This window comes from Salminus brasiliensis, chromosome 18 (genome assembly GCF_030463535.1).
Source record: "Salminus brasiliensis chromosome 18, fSalBra1.hap2, whole genome shotgun sequence".
Classification (NCBI taxonomy): Eukaryota; Metazoa; Chordata; class Actinopteri; order Characiformes; family Bryconidae; genus Salminus; species Salminus brasiliensis.
In genome coordinates this window covers 26249754-26272026 of record NC_132895.1, presented here as the reverse complement: position 1 = coordinate 26272026, position 22273 = coordinate 26249754, and the positions used below count along the sequence as shown (strand labels likewise).

General features: G+C 39.9%; 1 protein-coding gene across 2 annotated transcripts; it reads left to right on the top strand.

The window, feature by feature from the left end:
• The first annotated feature begins 229 nt into the window (after positions 1–229).
• Positions 230–22273, top strand: clint1b (clathrin interactor 1b). Of its 2 annotated transcripts, none has more exons than XM_072662415.1 (12): positions 230–409; positions 12824–12928; positions 13058–13154; positions 13351–13459; positions 15886–16056; positions 17254–17434; positions 17563–17800; positions 18080–18161; positions 18812–18889; positions 20478–20746; positions 20994–21168; positions 21788–22273. In XM_072662415.1, exons 1-12 carry the CDS (start codon positions 369–371, stop codon positions 22135–22137), a joined length of 1896 nt encoding a protein of 631 aa, XP_072518516.1. In that variant the 5' UTR covers positions 230–368; the 3' UTR covers positions 22138–22273. The 2 variants fall into 2 exon arrangements, with proteins under 2 accessions (XP_072518516.1, XP_072518517.1); XM_072662416.1 differs by having other exon boundaries at positions 12824–12932.

Genomic DNA, 22273 nt, shown 5'->3' with positions numbered 1-22273 from the left:
CGAGTAATATTTTACAAAGAGTACACTTTAACTTAAGTAAAAGATTCGTGCACTTTGCTCGCCCCTTCTAGACTGCTGTAATCATTAAGTGTTTGGCTAATTTTCTGCTAGCCTGTTTTTCTGAGTCGGCGGCCCACTCGAAACTACATTTCCAAGGTTGCTAGTGCAACACACGTCGCTCGCTGCCGCGTCCTCATGACGCACGACGCATGTCTCCGAGGTAACTGGCCTCGCCGTGCGCGCTGCTCCGCTGTGGAAGAGGCGAAAAGGGGGTTGGGGGTTTTTCTGCTGTCGGTAACAGAGATCCGTGTTTTGGACGGACTGGACCACGCGGCATTGAGGCGGAGAGCCCCTCCTAGAGCGCCAAGATGTTGAACATGTGGAAAGTGAGGGAGCTGATGGATAAAGCGTGAGTAGCCTTGCCGGTGTTTTTTTTTTTTTTTGCAGGGCCCGTAGTTGTAACTTGTGCAGACAAGGCGGACGCAGAGCTGGGTCGTGACGTCACGGTCTCAGCTGATAGTCGCTTATCATGGTTTCGCTAACACAGATTAAATATTAAATGAGCCGACTACGACTGTTGAATGCCTCGTGTTCTGTTTTATTACACGAGCGTTATGTTTTGTGCCCGATGTAGTGCAAATAATGGAATCGTTATATCAGGTTTTCCTAATTAGACAGCTTTGTTGCTACCCTACCCAGTAGTAGCTAGCTAAGCTAAGCTAGCTACTTAAGCTAGCTACTGCCTTGGTGGCGGCTAGCTGGCTGCAGGCTAGCTAGCGGTTTGTGTAACGATAGTCTCGTTAAATCCTATGCACGCATCGCAAAAGCCAGCAATGTGTCTACCTACAGTGTAGCACTACGCTTAACGTTAAAAAAAAACGCCGTAGAAGATGAACATAAACACAGCACGTTGAATATGAGCAGCCTCTTTTGGCTAGCCACGTAAGGCCCGTGTTGTCCTGAACCGCTATTTTGGATTGGCATGTTATTTAGCGGGCTAGCCTGGTCATCATAAGACATGGGTGTGTACAGGAGTTGAGTATTGCACTGGCGTTACTATTATCTTGTGTTTCCTCATTATAGCAACCAGGACAGAATGACCCCAAAATACTACTTGCCCAGGTCATGGTAGCTAGTTAATTTGAGTAGTGGGCCTTGTTGTGCCCCATCATGCTAGCTAGCTACCACTGAAGTACTGTTCATGTCACAGCTGAGACCCTGAGTGACTGTCACTCTGTAGGTGTTGCTACGTGCGTGTGTGTTTGAACTAAACGTTAAAGACTTCTTCTTGATCTGACCCCTTTACCATTTAGGAGGTTCTTTCCAGTCAATAGATTTTTGGGGTTCCAAGTGAAAGACGTGCACCAGATGAATAAATGTTAAAATGGTTGACCAAAGTCAAGAGCTGATCACATGAGCGAGTACTTACCTTCTATTTGCATTTAGTATTAAAGCCATAACAGACACAGAATAGGCCGCCAGCCTGTTGAAAGAGTGCCGTGTGATTGTAGGTCCGATCTTGTTCGTTGTTAGATGGTCTGCCCTGTATTTAAAGTACATTGTGGTGTATTGTACTGATGGGGGGCATATGATGTAGGTCACAAATGTAGGGCCACATTAAAAGTACCAAAGCATACGTCTGCTAAAACTCCAGATACCTGTCAACCCTTCACAGCTATAAGCACTTTCTTTGACTTGACTTTATGCAGAACCCCACAGTTTCCCCTTAGAACACAACTCGTGTATAAAGTCATCAATCAAAACTCAAAACTGCTAATTAACTAAGGCCTGCTTTACCAGTACAAACATTATTCACCATAATCATACTCACAGTTCCTCTAGTTGCTTAAAGCACATCAAGTCACACATTGACTCAGGGGGGAAAAACCCCACTGGAACAAAAAAAGCAGAGTCGAAGAGATGGAGCATTAACAAGATAGAGATATTTCAAATGAAATGTGTTGTGTACATCATCGTATCAATTAGTTCTTGTGGCCACAGAATAATGCTTTCAGCTTGTTTTGTGTACAGTTCACATACAGTAACACTATTCTATAATTTTCGGCTTGTGTCTTGTCGGCGTTGAAGGATTATTTCATGCTTGAGACAAGCAATACCAAAAATTCTGCCAAATCTGTAGCAACAATATTTTTGACTGGTAACTGACCTAAAACCCTGTTAAATGACTGCCATAATATATAGGAACAAGCTGGAACAGTGCATTGTGTGTGGCTGGAAGTTTCCTCCAGATGCTTGTATATTTAATGCTGTTTTTGCACATGGTTCCACACCAACAACTGTGTTATTGTATTGATTTATGTGTGGGCAAATGCACTGTAATCTGTATCATGATACAGGGGTTCTAATTTAATTTGTTGTGATGTATTGTGATACTTTGTTTTGTGGTACTGTGGTGGCTATTTTGTTTTATAAATAAAATAGCTGAATGATCAGGACGGTCAGACTGTATTGGAGGTTATTCAACCCCCCATAAAGTGCTAATTTAAAAATATGATGACCAAACCAGTCCTAAATGACATATAGATTATTTACTTCCGTAGTAACTAGCAGAGTATCTTCCTGACTTGTGAAGCTGTATCAGTATTGATAATACTCAGCATGAACATACTCTCACTGAGGGAGCAAAGAATAGTATGGGACATCCCTAATACTTTGGAGTGGAATTGTATAAATATCAGGTAGTTAGTTTGATGCAATAGAGTTGCTGTCAGTATCAGTTCTAGGTATAATCAGGTACACGCATGGACAAAATTGTTGGTACCCCTCGGTTTAATGAAAGGAAAACCCACAATGGTCACAGAAATAACTTGAATCTGACAAACGTAATAATAAATAAAAATTCTAATGAAAAATTCTATGAAAATGACCAAATGAACATCCAACATTGATTTTGTACCATTTTTCAACAGAATTATTTAAAAAAGTTAAAATCATGAAACCTGGAGACCATGAGGCCTGGACAAAAATGATGGTACGCCTGAAAATAATGTGACCAAAGGGACACAATTCAAGGTGTGTCCACTAATTGGCATCACGGGTGTCTACAATCTTGTAATCAGTCAGTGGGCCTACATATAGGGCTACAGGTAGTCACTGTGCTGTTTGGTGACATGGTGTGTACCACACTCAACATGGACCAGAGGAAGCGAAGGAAAGAGTTGTCTGAGGAGATTAGAAAACAATTATAGACAAGCATGTTAAAGGTAAAGGTTATAAGACCATTTCCAAGCAGCTTGATGTTCCTGTGACTACAGTTGCACATATTATTCTGAAATTTAAGATCCATGGGACTGTAGCCAACCTCCCTGGATGTGGCCTCTTCTAAAAACTTCTAAATAGATTAAAGGTGAACTTCAAGCTCAAGGAACACCGGTGTCAGATTGCACCATCCGTCGTTGTTTGAGCCAAAGTAGACTTCATGGGAGATGACCAAGGAGGACACCATTGTGAGACAAAAATTTAACTTTTTGCCAAGGCACATCAGCTCTATGTTCACAAACGGAAAAATAAAGCATATCAAGAAAAAAACACTGTCCCTACTATGAAACAGGGAGGAGGCTCTGTTATGTTTTGGGGCTGCTTTGCTGCATCTGGCACAGGGTGTCTTGTATCTGTGCAGGGTACAATGACATCTCAAGACTATCAAGGGATTCTAGGGGGAAATGTGCTGCCCAGTGTCAGAAAACTTGGTCTCAGTCGCAGGTCATGGGTCTTGCTACAGGATAATGACCCAAAACACTGAAAACTGCCCGGATTAGAAAAGGATTTTCTAGCGGCGGTTAACTCTCCTCTACTCAACTATCCGAACTCCTCTAACCTAATGTGGGTCAAGGATGTAAATTATTATAAATAGTTAATTTAGTATCTGAAAAATTCATTTCTTTATATTAATTTGAATTGCTTCATTTGAACAGTTTTCTTGGAAATTGTCATTCTCAATTGCATCGCTATGTTAAAGTGGTTAACTGTACTGCTAACTCAGGTACTGCTCTTTTCTTAATGACTTGACCTAGTAGAATGCTAGGAGGTGGGAGGTGCGTGGAGTCTAAGAGCAAAGAAACTGTGAGCAGAGAATTGTGAACAGATTAGTTTGATTTTATAAAAGCTAAATGTAGTTAAATGAATGGTGCTGCAGAAAATCTAATTTGCACTGATCTGTTTTTTCACTGATCGATCAGTGAAGTTTGTTGTCCAAATTTAGCAATTGTGCAGTGGAGCTATGAGACAATTACTAAAAGGCCATAAAAGTAAATAGTCACTGCTCAAACCAAATCCAGGTCTTCATTCATTTGTTGCAGGCTTTTCATGTGGTTTACAGCAAAGATTGCAGTAGTCCATTTTGATGGACATTCACATTCAAACTCCATTTATTATTACCCATCATTTTAAGACATTTAGGTGAAGGAAGCAGATTACGTCAGAGTCTACTAAATACACCGTGGCCTGCTGAAGCCTAGCCAGAACTCGCACCTTCCTCCAGGTGTACATAGATGTTAACTGAGAGCTTGCTTGTGCGTAGTCAAATGGATTTGGGGAGATTTTGCCATTGGGTTTTGCGTTTTTGTGTGACACTGATGATCGTTCTGAACCCTAAACCTGCACTCTGCTGCCGCAGTGGAGACTGAAATTTTTTGCGCCATTTTAGCCAAACTGAACTTTAATAGTTCTGGAGAACAAAACAAGCATAGACAAAGGTAATGTTCATGTTTGTCCATCATTGTCTTTAAAGCTGCAAACAGAGCATCCATTTGAACAGTTGATCACCTCACAAAAGGGTAAATACACATGTCAGTAAAGATGCACCGATCCGGTATTGTTCCCGATTAACAAAATTAGCTGGATCGGGTATTGGATAATTAGGCCGATCCATGGAACCGATCCGTTCACTTTAATTTGTTTTGTTTAATTTGTAATTGTTTTACTGACAAATAAATAGCATTTGTACATTTGGTACATTTATATCTATGTGTTAATGTGTTATTTTGTACAATGTATTTTGTATATAAAGTTAGTAAAGTTTAAGTCAATCCTTAAGTCTCTCCCACATGGTGAGATATACGATTTATTAATTCAACAACGGTATCAGATCTGTATCTGGTATCAGCCGATATGCAAGTTTATGTATCTGTATTGGAACTAAAAAAACTGAATCGGTGCATCCCTACACCTCAGTCACACTAACCAGCCATTTTACAACGTCCATGAAATCGTACTTGTAGGTATGAAGCTGCACGTTCACAAACTGTTAGTCTGTGGCCTTAGCTAGGGGTTGTTTTTACTGCAGTGTTTACTGTGTACTCAATTATGGCCACGCATTGTGGTAGAGCTGGGCAAAACTATGATATTTTACTGTATTGTGATACACTATGCTTTTCTGAGCACTTCGAGGATATTGCTTAAAGAACCCTGATCATCTTCAGGCTTAATTACAAACAGTATAATTAGACTGGTTTAATTAAAAGAAGTTCAACAGATGAGTAAAAAGGACTATATTTAGTACGGGAGAGTATCTGATTAGTATGTTTTAGGAATCAGTCGCTACTGATGTGTTTAGTCTGTGATTACATGTATAGTGGTAGATATTGTGGAAAAAAGTGTTTCAGTACCGTGATAGTGTTTTTACCATATCATCCAGCCCTACATTGTAGCATACTGTGTGTTTGCTAAAAGTTGCCAACAAGATCCTTTACTTTATTTGTTATTACTCTTCATTATGCATGTTGTATTCTCAGTTGCTAGTTGAGGCTGCTGCTTTTGTTTACATCCGGAGTATGGTCACGTGATCAAGATATTACCAAAAGTCTTTGTCCACACTAAATTGCATTCCCAAAGTTTTTAAACTAAAACACACCCAGCAGTAGTTCCAAATGTCTCTGTTTGTTTTAAGGGTTCAAACGCACTGGGATCGTGTGGACAGCAGTCGAAAACTGCAACAAATGTACTGTATTTCCCGTCATTGTTACAAAAATCAGTCAATGAAAATAGTCAGGTTATGTGAGCACAGTTTTACAGTGTACTGTGACTAACTCTAAACTATAAAAATGAAGAAAACAACTTGACGCCACTGGTTGATTTTTAAAAGTTTTAAGTCATGCTGTGTTTGAGTGCATGTCGGGCGGTGAGTCCCCCAACTTGGCCGCGTTCATGTGGTTTGGGAAGTTAAAAAAACATAAATTTATTTATTTATTTATTTTATGTAAAATAACATGCATTAATGTGTAGATGTTTACAACTGTGTTTCAATTGTACATTATCATTTGATATTTTCATGCTGATGAACTGTTCGGCCCTGTTGGGAAAAGTTGTTTACTTCAGAACTCGGACGGTTAGTGCTGCACTGAAAATTTTGACGTGTTCATATGGTGCGTTGTGGTGGGAAACTATTTTTTCCCAATAAAACTGACCCCACTTGAATGCAGCAAGAGTGTGTCCTAAACCACATCAACTTCTGCAAGTCTGCAGCATGTTAAAGAAGAACTGAATGTGGATGTGGCATATATTTACATACAAGTATTGAAGGATGTACCGATTCACAGATCCGTCTTTTTCTGTTCTGATACAGATACCAATACATAAACTTTGCATGTAGGCTGATGCCCAATACCGATCCAATACCATTAAACTTAAGGCATCAGGATTGACGTAATCATTACTAACTTGCAATACTTTACTAACAAACTATAACAGATGAACACCTGGACCTCGGCACAGTGTTGTCTGGGCTCATGACTTTTCTGTGAGACTAAGTGAGACTAAAGAGGATCTTACAGCTCCTCTCCTTCTCGGTTCTCCTTTTACACTTGAATGGATCAGTCCTTTGGATCAGATTAATTATCCGGTACCCGATCCAGCTAATTTTGTTAGTGTCAGGACCAATGTCCAATTCGTATCAGATTGGTGCACCCCTATTGATTTGTAGTGCTTGTTGGCATTTTCAGTCTTGTAGCTGCAGTGCTAAACTAAATAAGCAAAATGGCTGAAAGAAATCATTGACACAAAAAATTTGTGTACATTTATTTATTTATTTGCCAAACCATTCCTTTAACCCTTTAAGCCTTTCCCTGAGCTTTAAACATTCTAAATTTCCAGCTTTAAAGAAAGGTCCGCAGGGCATAGTCAGGTCTTGAGGAATTGCCAAAATCTTTTGACTAACTGTATAATTTAACATGGCAGGATAAATGCATTCTGGGCTTTCATTGCAGTTGCTTAATGTTCCTTATCACACATTTCTTAATCCTCTTCCAAGTGATACCTGATGCACAGAACAGGCCCTATCATCAGGTTACTGTAATGGATGCCTCAGCTGATGGCACCGGTTAGGCATGCATGAATTCAAATGAATAGAAGCTTTTATTAATACACCTGGGTTATTATTGTGTAGAGGCCAGTTCTTTTCTTTTCTTATTCTTTGTACCAAGGATTCACCATAATATTGAAATGATATCATATCATATATCGGCACCAGCATGTGTTTTTTTTCTTTTGTTTTGTTTTTTGTATTATCAGACTAAGAGAGATTTAGATAGAATTTAGATTTGATCCATATTTAATGGCTTATTCACTGTGTGCTACCACACACAATTCTATTATGTTTGATTCATGTGTATTGTCGGTGTTATACCTTTGGTTTAATCACGTGTTCCACAAGAAATTGTCTTTGCCTTGCTGAAATCCAAACTATGATATGCATGATATAATAACCAATGTAAATGATCACAACATTGAATATCTGTTATCATCCCAAGGCTACTCACCAGATATAAATGTCTCAAACATTTTTGTGCAAATTCACCCTTTATTTTCCACACAAACAAAGACAATTTGATTTTCTGTTTGGTCAGGAAGTGCTTTTTTTCTCCATCAGACTGATCACCTTCAACACATTCTCATCTGCACCTGGAAGATTTACATGTGCCCATGCTAAGAAGTTCTAGGTAGTCTTTTTTTCTGTGGTGGTGGAGCAGGCAAGCTGAAGCCTGAGAGCTTTTAAGTGTTCCATATGGAGTTCTTTGTAGGCCTCTGGTCTATAGTGAATGCTGAAGCAAGTTTACCCACCACTGCCAGTGGGGGAAAAAAAAGAAAGACAGCAAAGTAAGGAGTAGAAATGGTGAGTACTGCACAGCAGGCCTATGGAACAAAGAGGCAGAGGATGTAAAGAGTGGCAAGATGGCCCTACACCTGTCTGTGTCCCTTTCTCTTTGCAAGAAAGAAAGCTCGCTCTCTTCCTTTTGTCTCGCCTGCACATTGAATATTCTAGCAGAATACGCTGCACTGTGTGCAGTAGTACACAGCTGTATGTGTGCTAGTGTGTGGAATGTGTTTCGGTGTGGCTGCTATTCGGGCCGCCCGCTTTCATAAACCGCCATCATTCATTATTCAGTTGCCTGAGATTTCCCTTGTAATCTTGGGCCTGCTTTGCTGCTCTCCCCTCTCGCTCGGTTTCTGAACCGCGTTGTCTGCCACCCCTCTATGTGCTGTTTTACTGTAAAACCTCACTGTTATGGTAATCCACTGCCATTGAATACCCCCCAGCCCCGTGCTACCACAAAGGATTGTTTGTGTTCAGGCTGAGTCCAGTGTGCTTTTAACCATCCTATTTCAATTGCAACAGTAGCACCTGAATCTTTGGGAAATTTGGTAGACTTGGATTTTAGTCAGGAAACTTTTGGTAGGTTAAGGGAGTAGGGAGGGGGAGGTATTGCTATTGGGTAATGGATGTAAAGTTGTAGGAGGGAGGATTTGGGGTTGTAACATGCACTCACTGCAGTGGTATTACTATGTGTGGCAGTATTATCAAAATAATTTTTTTTCAGTGGAACAAAAGTAGCCAGCACCTGCCAAGGTCATGGCAGGAGATTCTCTTTATAGGTCTTTGATGATAAATTTCTGAGGTAACTGTATGGAAAATAACTATAGTAAACGGTTAAACCAGGACTTTTTAGTTTGAGAGAATGTAATACCACAGTGTAGTAAAAGTTGTGGTCCGAGAACATCCTAAAACGTCAATCACCTCACCTCAGGAGAGTTTTTCTCATCATTCTCCTCCAAACTAGGTACAGCATACATTTCAGTTTCACCATGTTAAAATTACAACATTTTGTTGTAATGTTGTACATGTTTGTTTAAAAAAAATGTCCCACTTCATTTCAGGGCACCATGAATTTTGATTTATTGATTGATTGCCTGTGTTCCTGTTCATGAAATCTTCTGCAGCTAGTCCCTGACAAGTAACACACCTGCCTGATGATATGTCGGACAGGGAATTTTTCATTACCATAGTGAGAATTCTTCTGCCACCGGCAGTGGAGGTCTTCGTTGGCCTACTAGTCCCTTCGTGATTAAGGAGCTCACCAGTCCTTTTTTTTTTTCTTCTTGATTTCCTTAAACATATGTTTGTGGAAAATGACTGCTCTTCAGCTTTGAGCAGACCATCTGAAAATGCGTGGCTCTGTCCGAAGTAAATATATTTCTTTGCAATTGCTATGCAAGAAAGTTCCAAAGAACTTGCTTCTAATGTATGATGAGGTGAGGGTACACTTTTGGGTAAACCTTCTGTAGTCTGTTCAAAGCAGTGGCTTACTGGCCCTGAACCACATTGAGCAGCTCTGTGAATGTTGTAAATGGTGGTGAAGTAAAGTGGTATGATTTACAGTTTGGTGTTTTATGACACAAAAATATGAACTATGAAGTTTATGTTTAGTTAGAGCAGTAAATGCGCTCTTCCCGGTTCTTACCGGAACAGGCTTGTTTAAGCTAGCCAGTGTTCTTTGCCAGCTGCCACAGAATTGGATTAAACTTTCAGACATGAAGACCATGTGTGCAGCTTTGGCCCCGACTGATTTGCCCTGCAATTTTGTGGTTTTGTGTATGAAAGCGTTTACATATCAGATTTGCTCTTCCCTTAAGTATATCCTTGGGAAAGTCCCTGCAGAGTTCAAGGATGTGTTCCACGAGTTTCTTCAAATCTGTTTAATGGGACTTCCTTGCCTTGGCTACTATCTGCATTAAGTTAGCAACTTTCAGCTCCCCTGTATCTGTGACAAAGACTGCCTGTCTTCGCCTTTAGTGTTTGAGTTCCCAGATGAGTTTTTTTTTTTTTTTTTTTTTTTTTTTTTTTTTTTTAATAAATCATTGCTGGCTTCCCTTTTATGGGAAGCTAAATCAGACCACCTAACTTTGGCCACCCGCTGAAACGTGAACCAGAAATGAGCAGCACTTACCAATTGAGCCACCTGCTAAGGCAGTCATTTTCTAGAAAGCTGCTTACTTTCCATCTGATGGTTGTCCTCTACACACTATCCTACAACACGAGGTCATATAATGACTTCCAGGCGTTTTGATTTCCTCTTCCACCCCTTCTTTACCCATGGGATGGTGAAAGTGGAGGAAGAATTCATGTTTTCGATCTAAATGACATTAGTGATGATTAGTGAAAAGTGTTTGCAGCTGCTGGGAGACATAGCATTCTTAGGCACTCATCTCAGCTCCAGGGTGGTGTCAGACAGCTGTGAATGGTGGTGGGATTTTAATTGATCAGTTATTTGCCTGCTATTACCATAGTGTGGGTTGGTAGTTTATGAGGACTTTGCTACATATGGTAAATCTGCAGGATGCACCTGAGGTCCCTGCTGTGGTCAAGCATTTGCATCATGCTGTGAATATCGCTGTGATTGGACTCTAGCTGTCTGAAAATACATACTACAACTAGGTTGGCACCTGGCAGTGCGGTTTCGTGTCTTTGGGCTCGTCATAGCTTACTATTATTATTTTGGATTGATGTGGCATAGTATTACACCTGTACAGTTAGGTTAACACTCCACTTTTTTCTGCCTTGTTTTTAGGGTTTTGGTAATTAACAATAGAGGAAAATGAATAGATTATTATTGTTGGTGAGGTTTTTTTTTTTCTTTATTCTATTCACATCTAATGTTTGGGGAGTATCTGAGAGACGGTTTTGAGCAAATCTGCAGTTTGGCCGATATGTGCAGGTGCTGTGGATTAAGGGTGTAATGGTAATTGTATTTGTCTAGAGCCTATCCCTGTATGGCTGTTCTTATTCTGTGCATGCAGTGGTATGGAGAATATGTGGTAACCTATGAGAAAGGATTGCTGAACATGCTGCAGAATTAAATTTCACAATTGTAAGTTCCACCAGGAAACTGTATACAGTTAGCAATGTGCAATATTAAGCTCAGCTCAATCAGATTGACAATGCAGGAGCTTGAAACTGCCTCAGCATCTGCATCTTTTTTCAAATCAGCAAGGGCTGGGCTTAAAGGCATACACCTAAGTTAAACAAATTTAAACACCTTTATTTTACTTTATTCATTTACTTATATTATTTATTTTGTACTTTCATATGAATACTTAAAAATATGATGATTTGAGTGTGTGTTAGCATATACACTATAGGCTGTACCACCTACTGTGTGTTGTGTGGAACTGTGTGTTGTCTTAAAAATATAGTTATAATTTAAATATTGCAGTATATTTCCTAGTTGACACTATTGCAATATATCGCAGCATATTGAATTGTAATCCCTGTATTGTGATGCATGTTGCATTGCCAGGTTCTTTCCAATATACAGCCCTAATGGATACGGCCTTATTTTGTTCAAAACATTATTGATATTGGAATCATTATTGTGCATTGGGAATCTATAAAACAAAAAAAAATAGTGTATAGTTACACCTCTAGCAAGGTACACTTGTGTGTAGCCAGCAAGTTAAACCTATTCCCCTCTGGAGCCATGTGGCACTATGTTGGATGTATCAGAACTCTCAGGGGAGTGAAGAACCCCCTTCTGAACCCATGTAGAGTTTCCATTCATCCATGTTATGACCCCTACAGACATGCACTCAAAATTGATTGACTCGTTGTGCAGCATATTCATCTAAATGTATGGAAGTATTTCATTATTTGATGGGCTGCTTTTTAGAGGAGATGGTATTGTGTTTAAATTGTATGTGGTAAGGCAGAAAGAATAAATTAAACTGGATATGGATCACCTTTTTTGATATTTTTCTCATTAACCAAAACAACAACGATTTTCCCTGAACATCCCCTATTGACTTGGTTTCTAATGTGTGATTTCTGCTTTCTTCTTTACTCTTAACTGGATGTTAACCACAGTAATTGACTGTCTGTCTCACTTGCTCTGAGACAAACCAAGTTTGTCTCAGAGCAAGGCAGGACCCTTTTCGTCTTTGCATGACTTAGGCCTAGCTTTAGTTATTTCAATGGTTAGTTGTGCTGTAAATCTACTTGGTGAATTGCTTTTGTAGGTGAGAAGGGTCTCACTGTAGGTTATCTCTCGAGAACCTACTGTGTGGTCTTGTCTTCTTAAAAAAAAAAAAAAAGAATAGAAAAGAAAAAAGTCCTCTTTCCAGCTGTTTCCTGCCATTTTGTTTCTGATTGACAGATCGAGTCTGGGAAAGGCCACATCCGTTGACAGAAATTGGTTAAATCTCTTATGATTGCTTGGTACATTCTGCACAACACAGGACCATCGCCGAGGTTTTCATTTAGGGAGTCATCTGTACATGATTAAACCTTGGCAGGGCATTCAGTCTTCTCAATTCCAGAATTATGAGGCAAATTGAGAACGACCTGCTCGCAAGTCCTACCACCCCCAAAGATCTCCATATGCCAAGTGAAAGATTCATGCATGTAATTGTAAGCTTAATTGTGGTGATTGTTTTTGTCTGTGGTTTTATTGAGTTAAGATGCTGCAAAGCTCATGTGCTTTTTTTTTTTTTTTGTTTGTTTTTTTGTTTGTTTTTCATTCTATTCCTCTTCCAGTACCAATGTGGTGATGAACTACTCAGAGATAGAGTCTAAGGTTCGAGAAGCCACCAATGATGACCCTTGGGGCCCTTCAGGTCAGCTTATGGGCGAGATTGCCAAGTAAGTGCCGTGTGCCTTTTTTTGGTATTGGTGTATGCCAATAATTTGACTCATCAGTTTTTTACCTATACTCTTATTCATTTGAAATCCAGCAGTAGACCTTAAATATTTTTTCCTCACTCCATTCAGATCTACATTCATGTATGAGCAGTTTCCTGAAGTGATGAACATGCTGTGGACCAGAATGCTGAAAGACAACAAAAAGAACTGGAGAAGAGTTTACAAGGTATATTTTCTACACTTTCAGCCCCCTTTAAAAAAGAAAAAGTAGCCCATTATGGTGCTTGGAATAAGTATTATATAAGTTATATTTCTTTCTTTTATAAACCTGCACTTGCATACTTTACAATTATAAAAGTATTGTATTTTTGGAGGGGGGTTTTAATCACATTTTTTCCCCTTTTTGTATGTAATCTGGTCAGGCCTTACTTCTACTAGCATACCTCATCAGAAATGGATCAGAGCGAGTGGTCACAAGTGCCAGAGAGCACATCTATGACTTGCGCTCATTGGAGAATTACCATTTTGTAGGTGAGTTGAGTTTTATAATTATGCATGTGGCAACATTGATATGCTGACATATTTCAAGACAAGAAAGACGCTTTGTGCAGTGTACCTGTTTAACTGGTAGCAAAACAGACCACAGCAGGTTGCCACCAGTGTCTGGTTGTTTCTGACCATCTGGACCAATATTATGTTGTGTGAGTGACAGTTTGGGTCTTCTTCCAGACCATGGCAATAACCTTTACTTACATGCAATTGTTTGAACTGATGACCTTGGAATCTGCAGTTGATTTGTCCAAAAGACATCCCTTTTGTAAATCTAAGATCATCCTTTCTCAGACCTGCCTTGGGCTCTGCGTATATTCCTAATGCACTGTGTATTGTTCAATCTAGTGAATGCAGTCAAACTACTTTTTTTAAAATGGGGAAATGCAGCTTCCGGCAATCATGATCACAAACTGAAATATAAGTGTCCCTGGCAAGTAAAGACACTTTGGAACTTTCAGCACCATTAAATGAATAATCTACACGATCAGCCGTTAACATTTAATACCATCTGCCTAATATTGCCGCCACAACAGATCTGACCATTCAAGGCTTAGACTCCACACCTCCGAAGGCGCCCTGTGGTATCTGGCACCAAAATGTTAGCAGCAGATCCTTTCAGTTCTAAAGGGTGTAAGGAGAGGCCTTCATGCATTGCATCAATGAACCTTAGGTGCCCATGACCCTGTCGCTGGTTTACCAGTTGTCCCTTTTTTTGGATCATTTATGAAGGATACGGACCACCTTATCCAGGAAAAAACCTTGCAAGACCTGCGTGATGTTTTCTAGAAGCTCTGACCCAATTGTCTGGTCATCACAATTTGGCTCAGTTCTGTCACAGTGGCTCAGATGCTTATGCTTGCCCATTTTTCCTGCATTTAACACCTCACCTTCAAGGACTCACTGTTCACTTGCTGCCTAATGTCCCACTTCTTGACAGATGCCACTGCAGATGAAGATAATCAAAGTTTTTCACTTCACCTGTCAGTGGTGCTAATGTCATGGATGATCAGTGTATTTCTGTTTGAACCTGTATGTATAATTATGACCCTGTGTTGTTTTCAGAAAATTATTGGATTTGGTGTGTTTTTTTTTTTTTTTTTTTTTTTTTTTTTTTTTTTTTTTTTTAGTAATGATGTTGTGCAGTTAACACACCCCAGAACTATTAAAAAAAATACTGAAAGCCCAGTATTGATATTACCTTTATCTTTATGGTGAGTGTATGAGAAAATCAGGCAGCTGTACTGTATATGGATACTTTTAAAAGTGCTGTTGCAAATGTCTGCTGTATATAGTATTCAGAAATAGTCATTGGTATATTATTGAAAAAGGAAATTGTTACATTTAAGACAGTTTCAGTCAAAGGTTTGGACACACCTGATTAAATACTGAAAATCAAGATATTTGATCCATATGGTGGGGTTTATTTAAAAAAAAAAAAAAAGAAAGAGGACACACAGTTATCACTAACCATCCTAACCATAGTTAGGCTGGGCGTTTTAAGTAATGTGTAAGTTGAACTGAAAGGAGCTGATTTTTTCATATAGGCTAATAAAGGGTATTTATTTTGCTAAATGAGTATATGTTTGTGTTCATGTACTTTAACATACTGTATTTACTGTGGTTTGAAAAGTATTTCCACCCTAACACATGCATATTGTCACAGTACTACAACTTGCGCCTACTTGAACACTTCTCCCACCCCAAGCATCTAGCATTTGGATGGATTTTTTTAAGATGATCAGCACACATTCAGCCAGGTGTGTCCAAATGTTCAACTGGTACTGTATGTACCAGGGGAGGAAATATGCAGTATATATTTTATGTTAATTAGTTATGTATTTCACTTCAGTGTAGAGTGTAGAAAGGTTTTGATTAACTGCAGTCATTTTGTTGTAGCATGCGGTGTTGGCCAGATGTTTTTACACAAACACATGTTTAGGCATCTAATGGCATCTGGAAGATGCAAGGATATCCAAATATGTGCATTGGAGTTGTTTTTCCTTAAAAATGTTTGGAAACGGAGTCCATCACCATTTTCTACGAACACCTAGTATATTTTCCTCATATGAATTATGTGAATTGTTACGGTGTTCTAATGCCTGCATTTTCCTGAGGTTGACTGGGCTCCTCACACGCATAGCTCCATCAGTCCACAGATGTTCTATGCTCACCAATATGTAACATTTTGAAATATGAAATCATAGAATTTGACTTTTGGATTTGTTTTTATAATATATATATATATATATATATATATATATATATATATATATATATATGCGCACACACCAGAAAAATAATTTAGAATAATATAATTTCATAATTTTTATAGTGTAATGTTTTTTCCTTTACATTGGAAAGGAAACCGTGGGAGCTCATTTAACATTTGCTTTATGTTTGTCTAGATGAAAATGGGAAAGACCAGGGCATTAATGTACGACAGAAGGTGAAAGAAATGGTAGAGTTTGTCCAGGATGATGACCGGTTACGGGAGGAAAGGAAAAAAGCGAAGAAAAACAAGGATAAATACATTGGAGTGTCATCGGACAGCATGGGAGGCTTCAGACAAAGTAACTGTAAGTGATCGAGAGAGAAGAGCGAACTGTTATGACTGAACATCTTTAAGAGTGTTATTTGCCAATTACTGCAGACACTTTGAGAATTAACCTAGTATCAAGTGTTATCTGCTGGCCTAGTGCTGTAGGAGTTCCTCAGGGATTTACCTTCGGTCCTCTGAAGATTTTCCACATAGCAATCCCACAAATTCCCCTCAGACTTCTTCCTACATATGATTGATCTTTTGATTAGAATTGTTTTGATTTCAGGGCAATCACTTCTTTAATGTTGACTCAGTGCATCATTTGTAAGGCTTGTGATCATGTTGCTGTAAAAATAATCATATCGCTCCTCTTTGTAATGGAATATGTTTTCTCTTAGATCTGTCTAATCAAGTTGGAATCGCACGTCCCCCGTCATGTCATTAGCATTGAAAGTTACACAACTCAGGAGTTTGCACTTTGTTTTCTTGCCTGATTTCCTCCTTTTGATTTCTGACACCTTTGATTTGGTGCATTGATTTCTCACTTCATTAGTCGAACCAGAGTCTCAATTTGTCAGTTAATGATGCCACATCAGAATTTGTTTTAGTCTCTGAGGAACAAACAGCTACTGACAGAACAGTAGTCATTTTCAATAGTATCTCATATAATTACTCTTGCAGTATGTTTTTGCACAGTTTTTTCCCCCAAGTTTTCTACACTTTGATTTATGTTATTTTTGGGATATTAAACAATGCGCATATTTATTTTTCAGTTCTTGAAACCCTTGAAAGTGCATAATGAGGGTCCCAACAGGCACATCGGTCTAAAAAGGTTGCAGCTCCCTGTGGCCAGTGACAAACACAGTTTTTCTCTCTATCAACATAGAGCTACACTTTAGTTTAGTTTCTGCATGTGTTCAGCTGCCTTGTGGCTGTCTGTGCATGTCCGGATTGAACTATGGGTTAACCCTCACCAACTGTGTAATGGAACAAAGATAGTGGACTAGGTTTGACAAATTAAGAGATTAAACATTTTCTTTCTAATACAGCTCATCATTCGTGGGAGGTTTGTTCTGGGTTTTAATTTTATTTTTTTTTTATTTAAAGATTCAGTTTAACATTTATATTCTTTGTTGAGATCTCTTAATGACACATTTACTTACTCATCTTTCAATTATTTAAGTTAATATTAGTTTCCAGAAGTAAAATAAAATGCCTTTTTGTCTTTGAACAGCGGGAGAGCGGTTTGACTCCGAGTCAAAAAGCAAGTGGGATGAAGACTGGGATAAGAGCAAAGGTGGCTTCCCCTTCAGCGAGAAGCTTGGCGAGATCAGTGATAAAATCGGCAGTACCATTGATGACACCATTAACAAGTTTCGCAAGAAGGAAAGAGATGACTCACCTGACCGAGTCAGGTGTGTGACTGTGTTCTTCACACCAGAGCGTCAGTGCCATTAATCCTGCTGTCTGCTTGAAATGTGCAGCGATCTTTGCAGCGTATAAATAATAAAAAGTAAAATGTTGTTTCATCTTTTGTCTGTAGTGATAACGAGGAGGACAAAACATCACAGAACGGTCGGCCGGCCAAGTCTGAATTCAAAGATGAGGAGGAGGCAGTGACAACCAAGAGTGTCCAGAATACGCAGGGTACGGAGGCCGCAACCACTGCCGCAGCAATGGCTGCACGAAAACGAGGTGGTGTGCCCTCCAAAACGGTGGACTTGGGCGCAGCCGCACATTACACAGGCGATAAGAACAGTCCAGATGCAGATAATACAAAGGTACCTGACCTTTGTTTCACACCACCCTAAATACCGGCTTTAATAACTGTTATACCACAAAACTTCTGTTGTACGGAGTTTGGCAATGTGAGGATTACAGTGCTGGCGATATTAACAAAAATCACATGTTGGAATAACTGGTATATTCTCTAAGCCAGACTTGGTATTTTATGTGATGGTGATTATTGTTGGAGTTGAATGGTTGTTGAGAAAACTAAGACTTTGCTGCCATCTTGTGGCAAGGTAACTTATGCTTTCTCTCCCTCTAAACCCCTTTAGACATCTGGTAGTCAATCTTCCAACACAGGACTTTCAGATTTGTTTTTGGTGGATTCTGGAGCAAATCAGCCCACACCTACAGGTAAAAAATAACTAGCCATGGTTCATTTTGCTGCTCTAACTGTTTTTTGAATATAAGTACAACTGGGAATGCTGTAATTATTTTGTTGTGGTGTGAAATTCTTAGAATGTAGATGTACTGTGTCTCAACTGTCTGTGCAGTGCAGTTCTGATGGATATGTGGCAGTTTGATTGATTTGTATTCTGAGAGCGGTTAGTATAATCCAATCTAAGACGTCCATCTCTTGACCTCTTGACATTAAAACTTTATTCTGTAAGTCTGTGCAACTTTTTGCTTAGGCCGAGTACAAAGATCAAGACCTTTCAGAGAAAGTTATTTAGAGCTGTGCGTACAGCATCGTCCAAGTGGCCCAGATGGGGGCTGTAGTCTGTCTGGGAGTGTGTGTGCGTGCGTGCATGTGCGCGTTGCACAGATGCTGCTGTCCCTCTTTATCTTGTCAGCAGCCCAACAGCTGTGCCCTGTCCCCTGGCATCACTCAAAAAGACACAGGCTTACGATGAGGGGTGTGTGGTGTATGCGTGCACGTGTTCACAGAAATGCTTTTATTCATTGGGTGTTGTAAAATGTAACTCTGCACATACATGGTTGTTTTTACCAATATCTGATTTGTTACAGTTCTACACCTCTTGTGTGATTTTGTTCTTCCATAGGTGGCAGCTCTGACCTCATTGCTGGCTTTGCTGATTTTTCCTCCCCGGCTGCTTCTGCTAGTCTCCCTTCAGCTTCTGGTATGTGTGAAGCTTTTTGCACACTCATCACATTTCTAACTAGAGATGCACAGATATGGAAACACAGTGTGTAGAAAAACTGCCAGATTGAAATTGGCAAAAACTGCAAAAATGGAGATACACTATGTCCAAATGTTTGTGGACACCCCTTCTAATAAAGGAATTCAGCTCATTTAAACTTGCAGCTATTGTTGACAGATGTGCAAATTCACACACACACAGCTTGTCAAGTCTCTAGAGAAGTGTTGCTCATTGCAATGGACTCTCTGGAGCAGATAAGCATGAACCTATTGACCTATTAAACATAAACCTAACTGTGTTCTCTGGAATAATTTTAATTTGTGCTCCATATACTTTTGGGAAGAGTTAGGGAATTGGGAATGAGGAATGCAGGCAATAATACAATTTTAATAAATGCCCTTGGTTTAGAATTAAACCATAAATAAGCAGGCGTCCCAATACTTTTGTCTAAAAGGTGTACAAGGTTTTTGCCCGACACAATATTTATAGTATGTGTAGTTTTTTGCTTCTTCCATTATTACATTTGAGAATTTACATTCTGTTGTGAATAAAGCCTAATTACAGATGCCAGATCCATAGGAATATTGGTTATAACTATTAATTGATGGTGCTAAGTAACAACAGCATTCTACACCTATGTAGGCTCAGCAGTTCAAAATGTGTTTTAGCTAAATTAAACTGTAAGCTACTGAAGACAATTAAAGATAGAAAAAACTCTTACCACATCAGATGAGGATAAGGTTGTCCCCACTGAATACATTCTGTGCGGCCTACTGATGTAGATCAAACCCAGGTGTGCATTTACCTTGTTTGTGTTCTTGATTGATCCCTCAAATGCTATCAGCGTTGAATTTAATGGGTCCTTTGGGGGCCGAGACTGCAAACGAGTTCTGTGCAAAAGGGATGGACCTATTCCTGTTATTCATTTATTTTCCTTCGTCTGCTATGGGCTGGGGCTTAACGCAAAGCAGGCCACGTGGCTGTTGGATGGTGAGATGACAGCCCCTTTAGCTTCTCTGAAGTGTGATCGGAGAGGCTGCATGCACACACAGACACAGGTCAGGGTAAAATATTGATGAGTGATGGAGGACTCCAGATGGAGCAGCTACCTGCTGAGTGTTATGGGGACAGACACCTGTCAGCTCCCATCATGCACGCCTGGTCTGCTGTGATGGCACCAAAGTCTGAGTGGAGGTGGAGAGTTCTTCAGTTAGTCTGTGTGTGTGTGTTAGGCTCTAGCTACTGTAAACTTGAAGTTTTTAGTATGAATTGAAATCTGGAATGATCATGTCCGAAATGAAGTGCCACAGTTATCTGGTTTCTGAAGGTGCCTTTCTGCTATTTAATTAAGTGTGTGGGTATGTATGCTGTGTGTGGGTGAGTAGCTTGAGGCAAATGATGTGACCGGCTCTGACCTAATGTCTTGGCTTTGAAGTTGTTTTGATGCTGCTTCAATTTTGAAGCTTATATGAATGTTGTCAACTAAATTCTTCTGGGCATTTTTACATTAGGAGTTTACTTTTGTTTAAATTAAGGAAGCAATTTAGGAAAACTGTTGTGGTTTCAGGATCAGTGTCTACTGGGAATGGAGAATTTGGGGACTGGAACGCTTTCTCCTCAGCAAGCCCACCAGTCTCTGCCAGCTCCTCTACTGTCCCGGACCTCTTCAGCGACACTCCCCCGCTCACCTCCAACCCCACGGCGTCATCCGCCCAGCCACCCTCTGCCGACCTCTTTGACCTAATGGGCACAAACCACAGCAATCTCAGCTCCTCCCAAAGTATGACCTTCAACATGTGCCCCCAGACCATGGGGATGCCTATGTCCAGATCACAGGTATCCTTGAAATTAAAAACGTAACATATTTGAAGCAGCGGAGTTGTAAAGATTCTAAAAAAAAAAAGATTTTGTTTTGTCATAGAAAATGTTCCTTAAAAAATAATGCTCGCCTTGTAAAAAGGGTATCTGTGTAGGCAATCATAAATAGGGCTGTGTGTTTGCAAGAACCTGATGATACGAGAGTACAGTAGTAACAGTATTTTTTGTTATTTAAAAATGTTGCTTTTTCCCTTCTGTTTTACAGACTTTAGGAGGTCCTTTGTTGCCCCAGCAGATGGGTGTTCAGAAGCCTGGTGGGAAAGTGTCAATGCCCGCCACATGGTCAGACCCAAGTGTCAACATTAGCCTGGACTTCTTGTCCATGGGCATGAACCCTCCGAAACCATCACAACCCACCCTTAACACCATGATGCAACAAGGTGAGACGCATCCAGCTGCAGCTACTGATCTTGTATTTTCACTCACTTATTAATGGACGTACAGATTCCATTTACACTTCACTAAAATGTGTCCGTGGTATGACCAGAAAATATCTGATTTTACTTTGCTGCATAAAAAGCAGTTTACGTTTTACTCCTGTTAACATGCTGTTTCATTTTCTTTGTTTATCCTCTTACCTGTTTGTCAGCACTCGGCAGATGTTGAATGTTGAAAGATATTGAAATGTATTTACTTATCCATGTCAGTGGATGCTCATGCTCATCCGAAATACCTTATAAAATGACTTTTGTAATTACCTTAATACTGGTATGCAACAAATGAGCACAGGACTACATTTAGATGCATTGTGAACAGCAAAAATGTTTTGCACTAATGTGTTGCTGGTGACAGCAGGCCAACACACATGCTCCAACAAGTGCCCACACAGACACTGGCTATGTCCCAAACTGCACCTTCACACACTAACCTCTAAATATTAATTTAGTACACCCACACCTGGGTCAGATACATGATTTCTGTTTATGAACTACAAATCTTGGTTTCAATATCTTAATTAAAAAGGCCATGAATCAATTTTTGTCCTTGTCCCTTTTGCAGGTGTTCAACCACCCATGAACGTAGTCACCCAGAACTTTGCTGGAATGTCACTCAACGCCCAGCCTGCAGGTGTGGCCCCTAGACCACCCATGAACCCCATGGTGGGAAGTGGGGGCATAGGCATGGGAATGCCCCCCACTATGGCAACAGGCACTATGGGAATGGGTTCAATGGGCATAGGAGGAGTGCCTGCCGGTCAGGGACTAATGGGAATGAACATGAACGTGGCACCCGTTGGCTTGGGCCTTCCAAGTGGCCTTGGCATGTCCGGCATGGGCCAAGGCATGAACCCTGCCATGTTGCAACCCAAACAAGATGCCTTTGCAAACTTTGGCAACTTTGGAAAATGAAGGAAGTCAAGGATCCTCTGAGAAGAGTAACTGGTCCAAATACACCTTCTTAAAAGAAGGAGCTGCATCCAGTAAAATGGACAAAACTGACAAAGCTAGCCATTGTCTGGACCCTTCAATCATTTGTCGTTACACA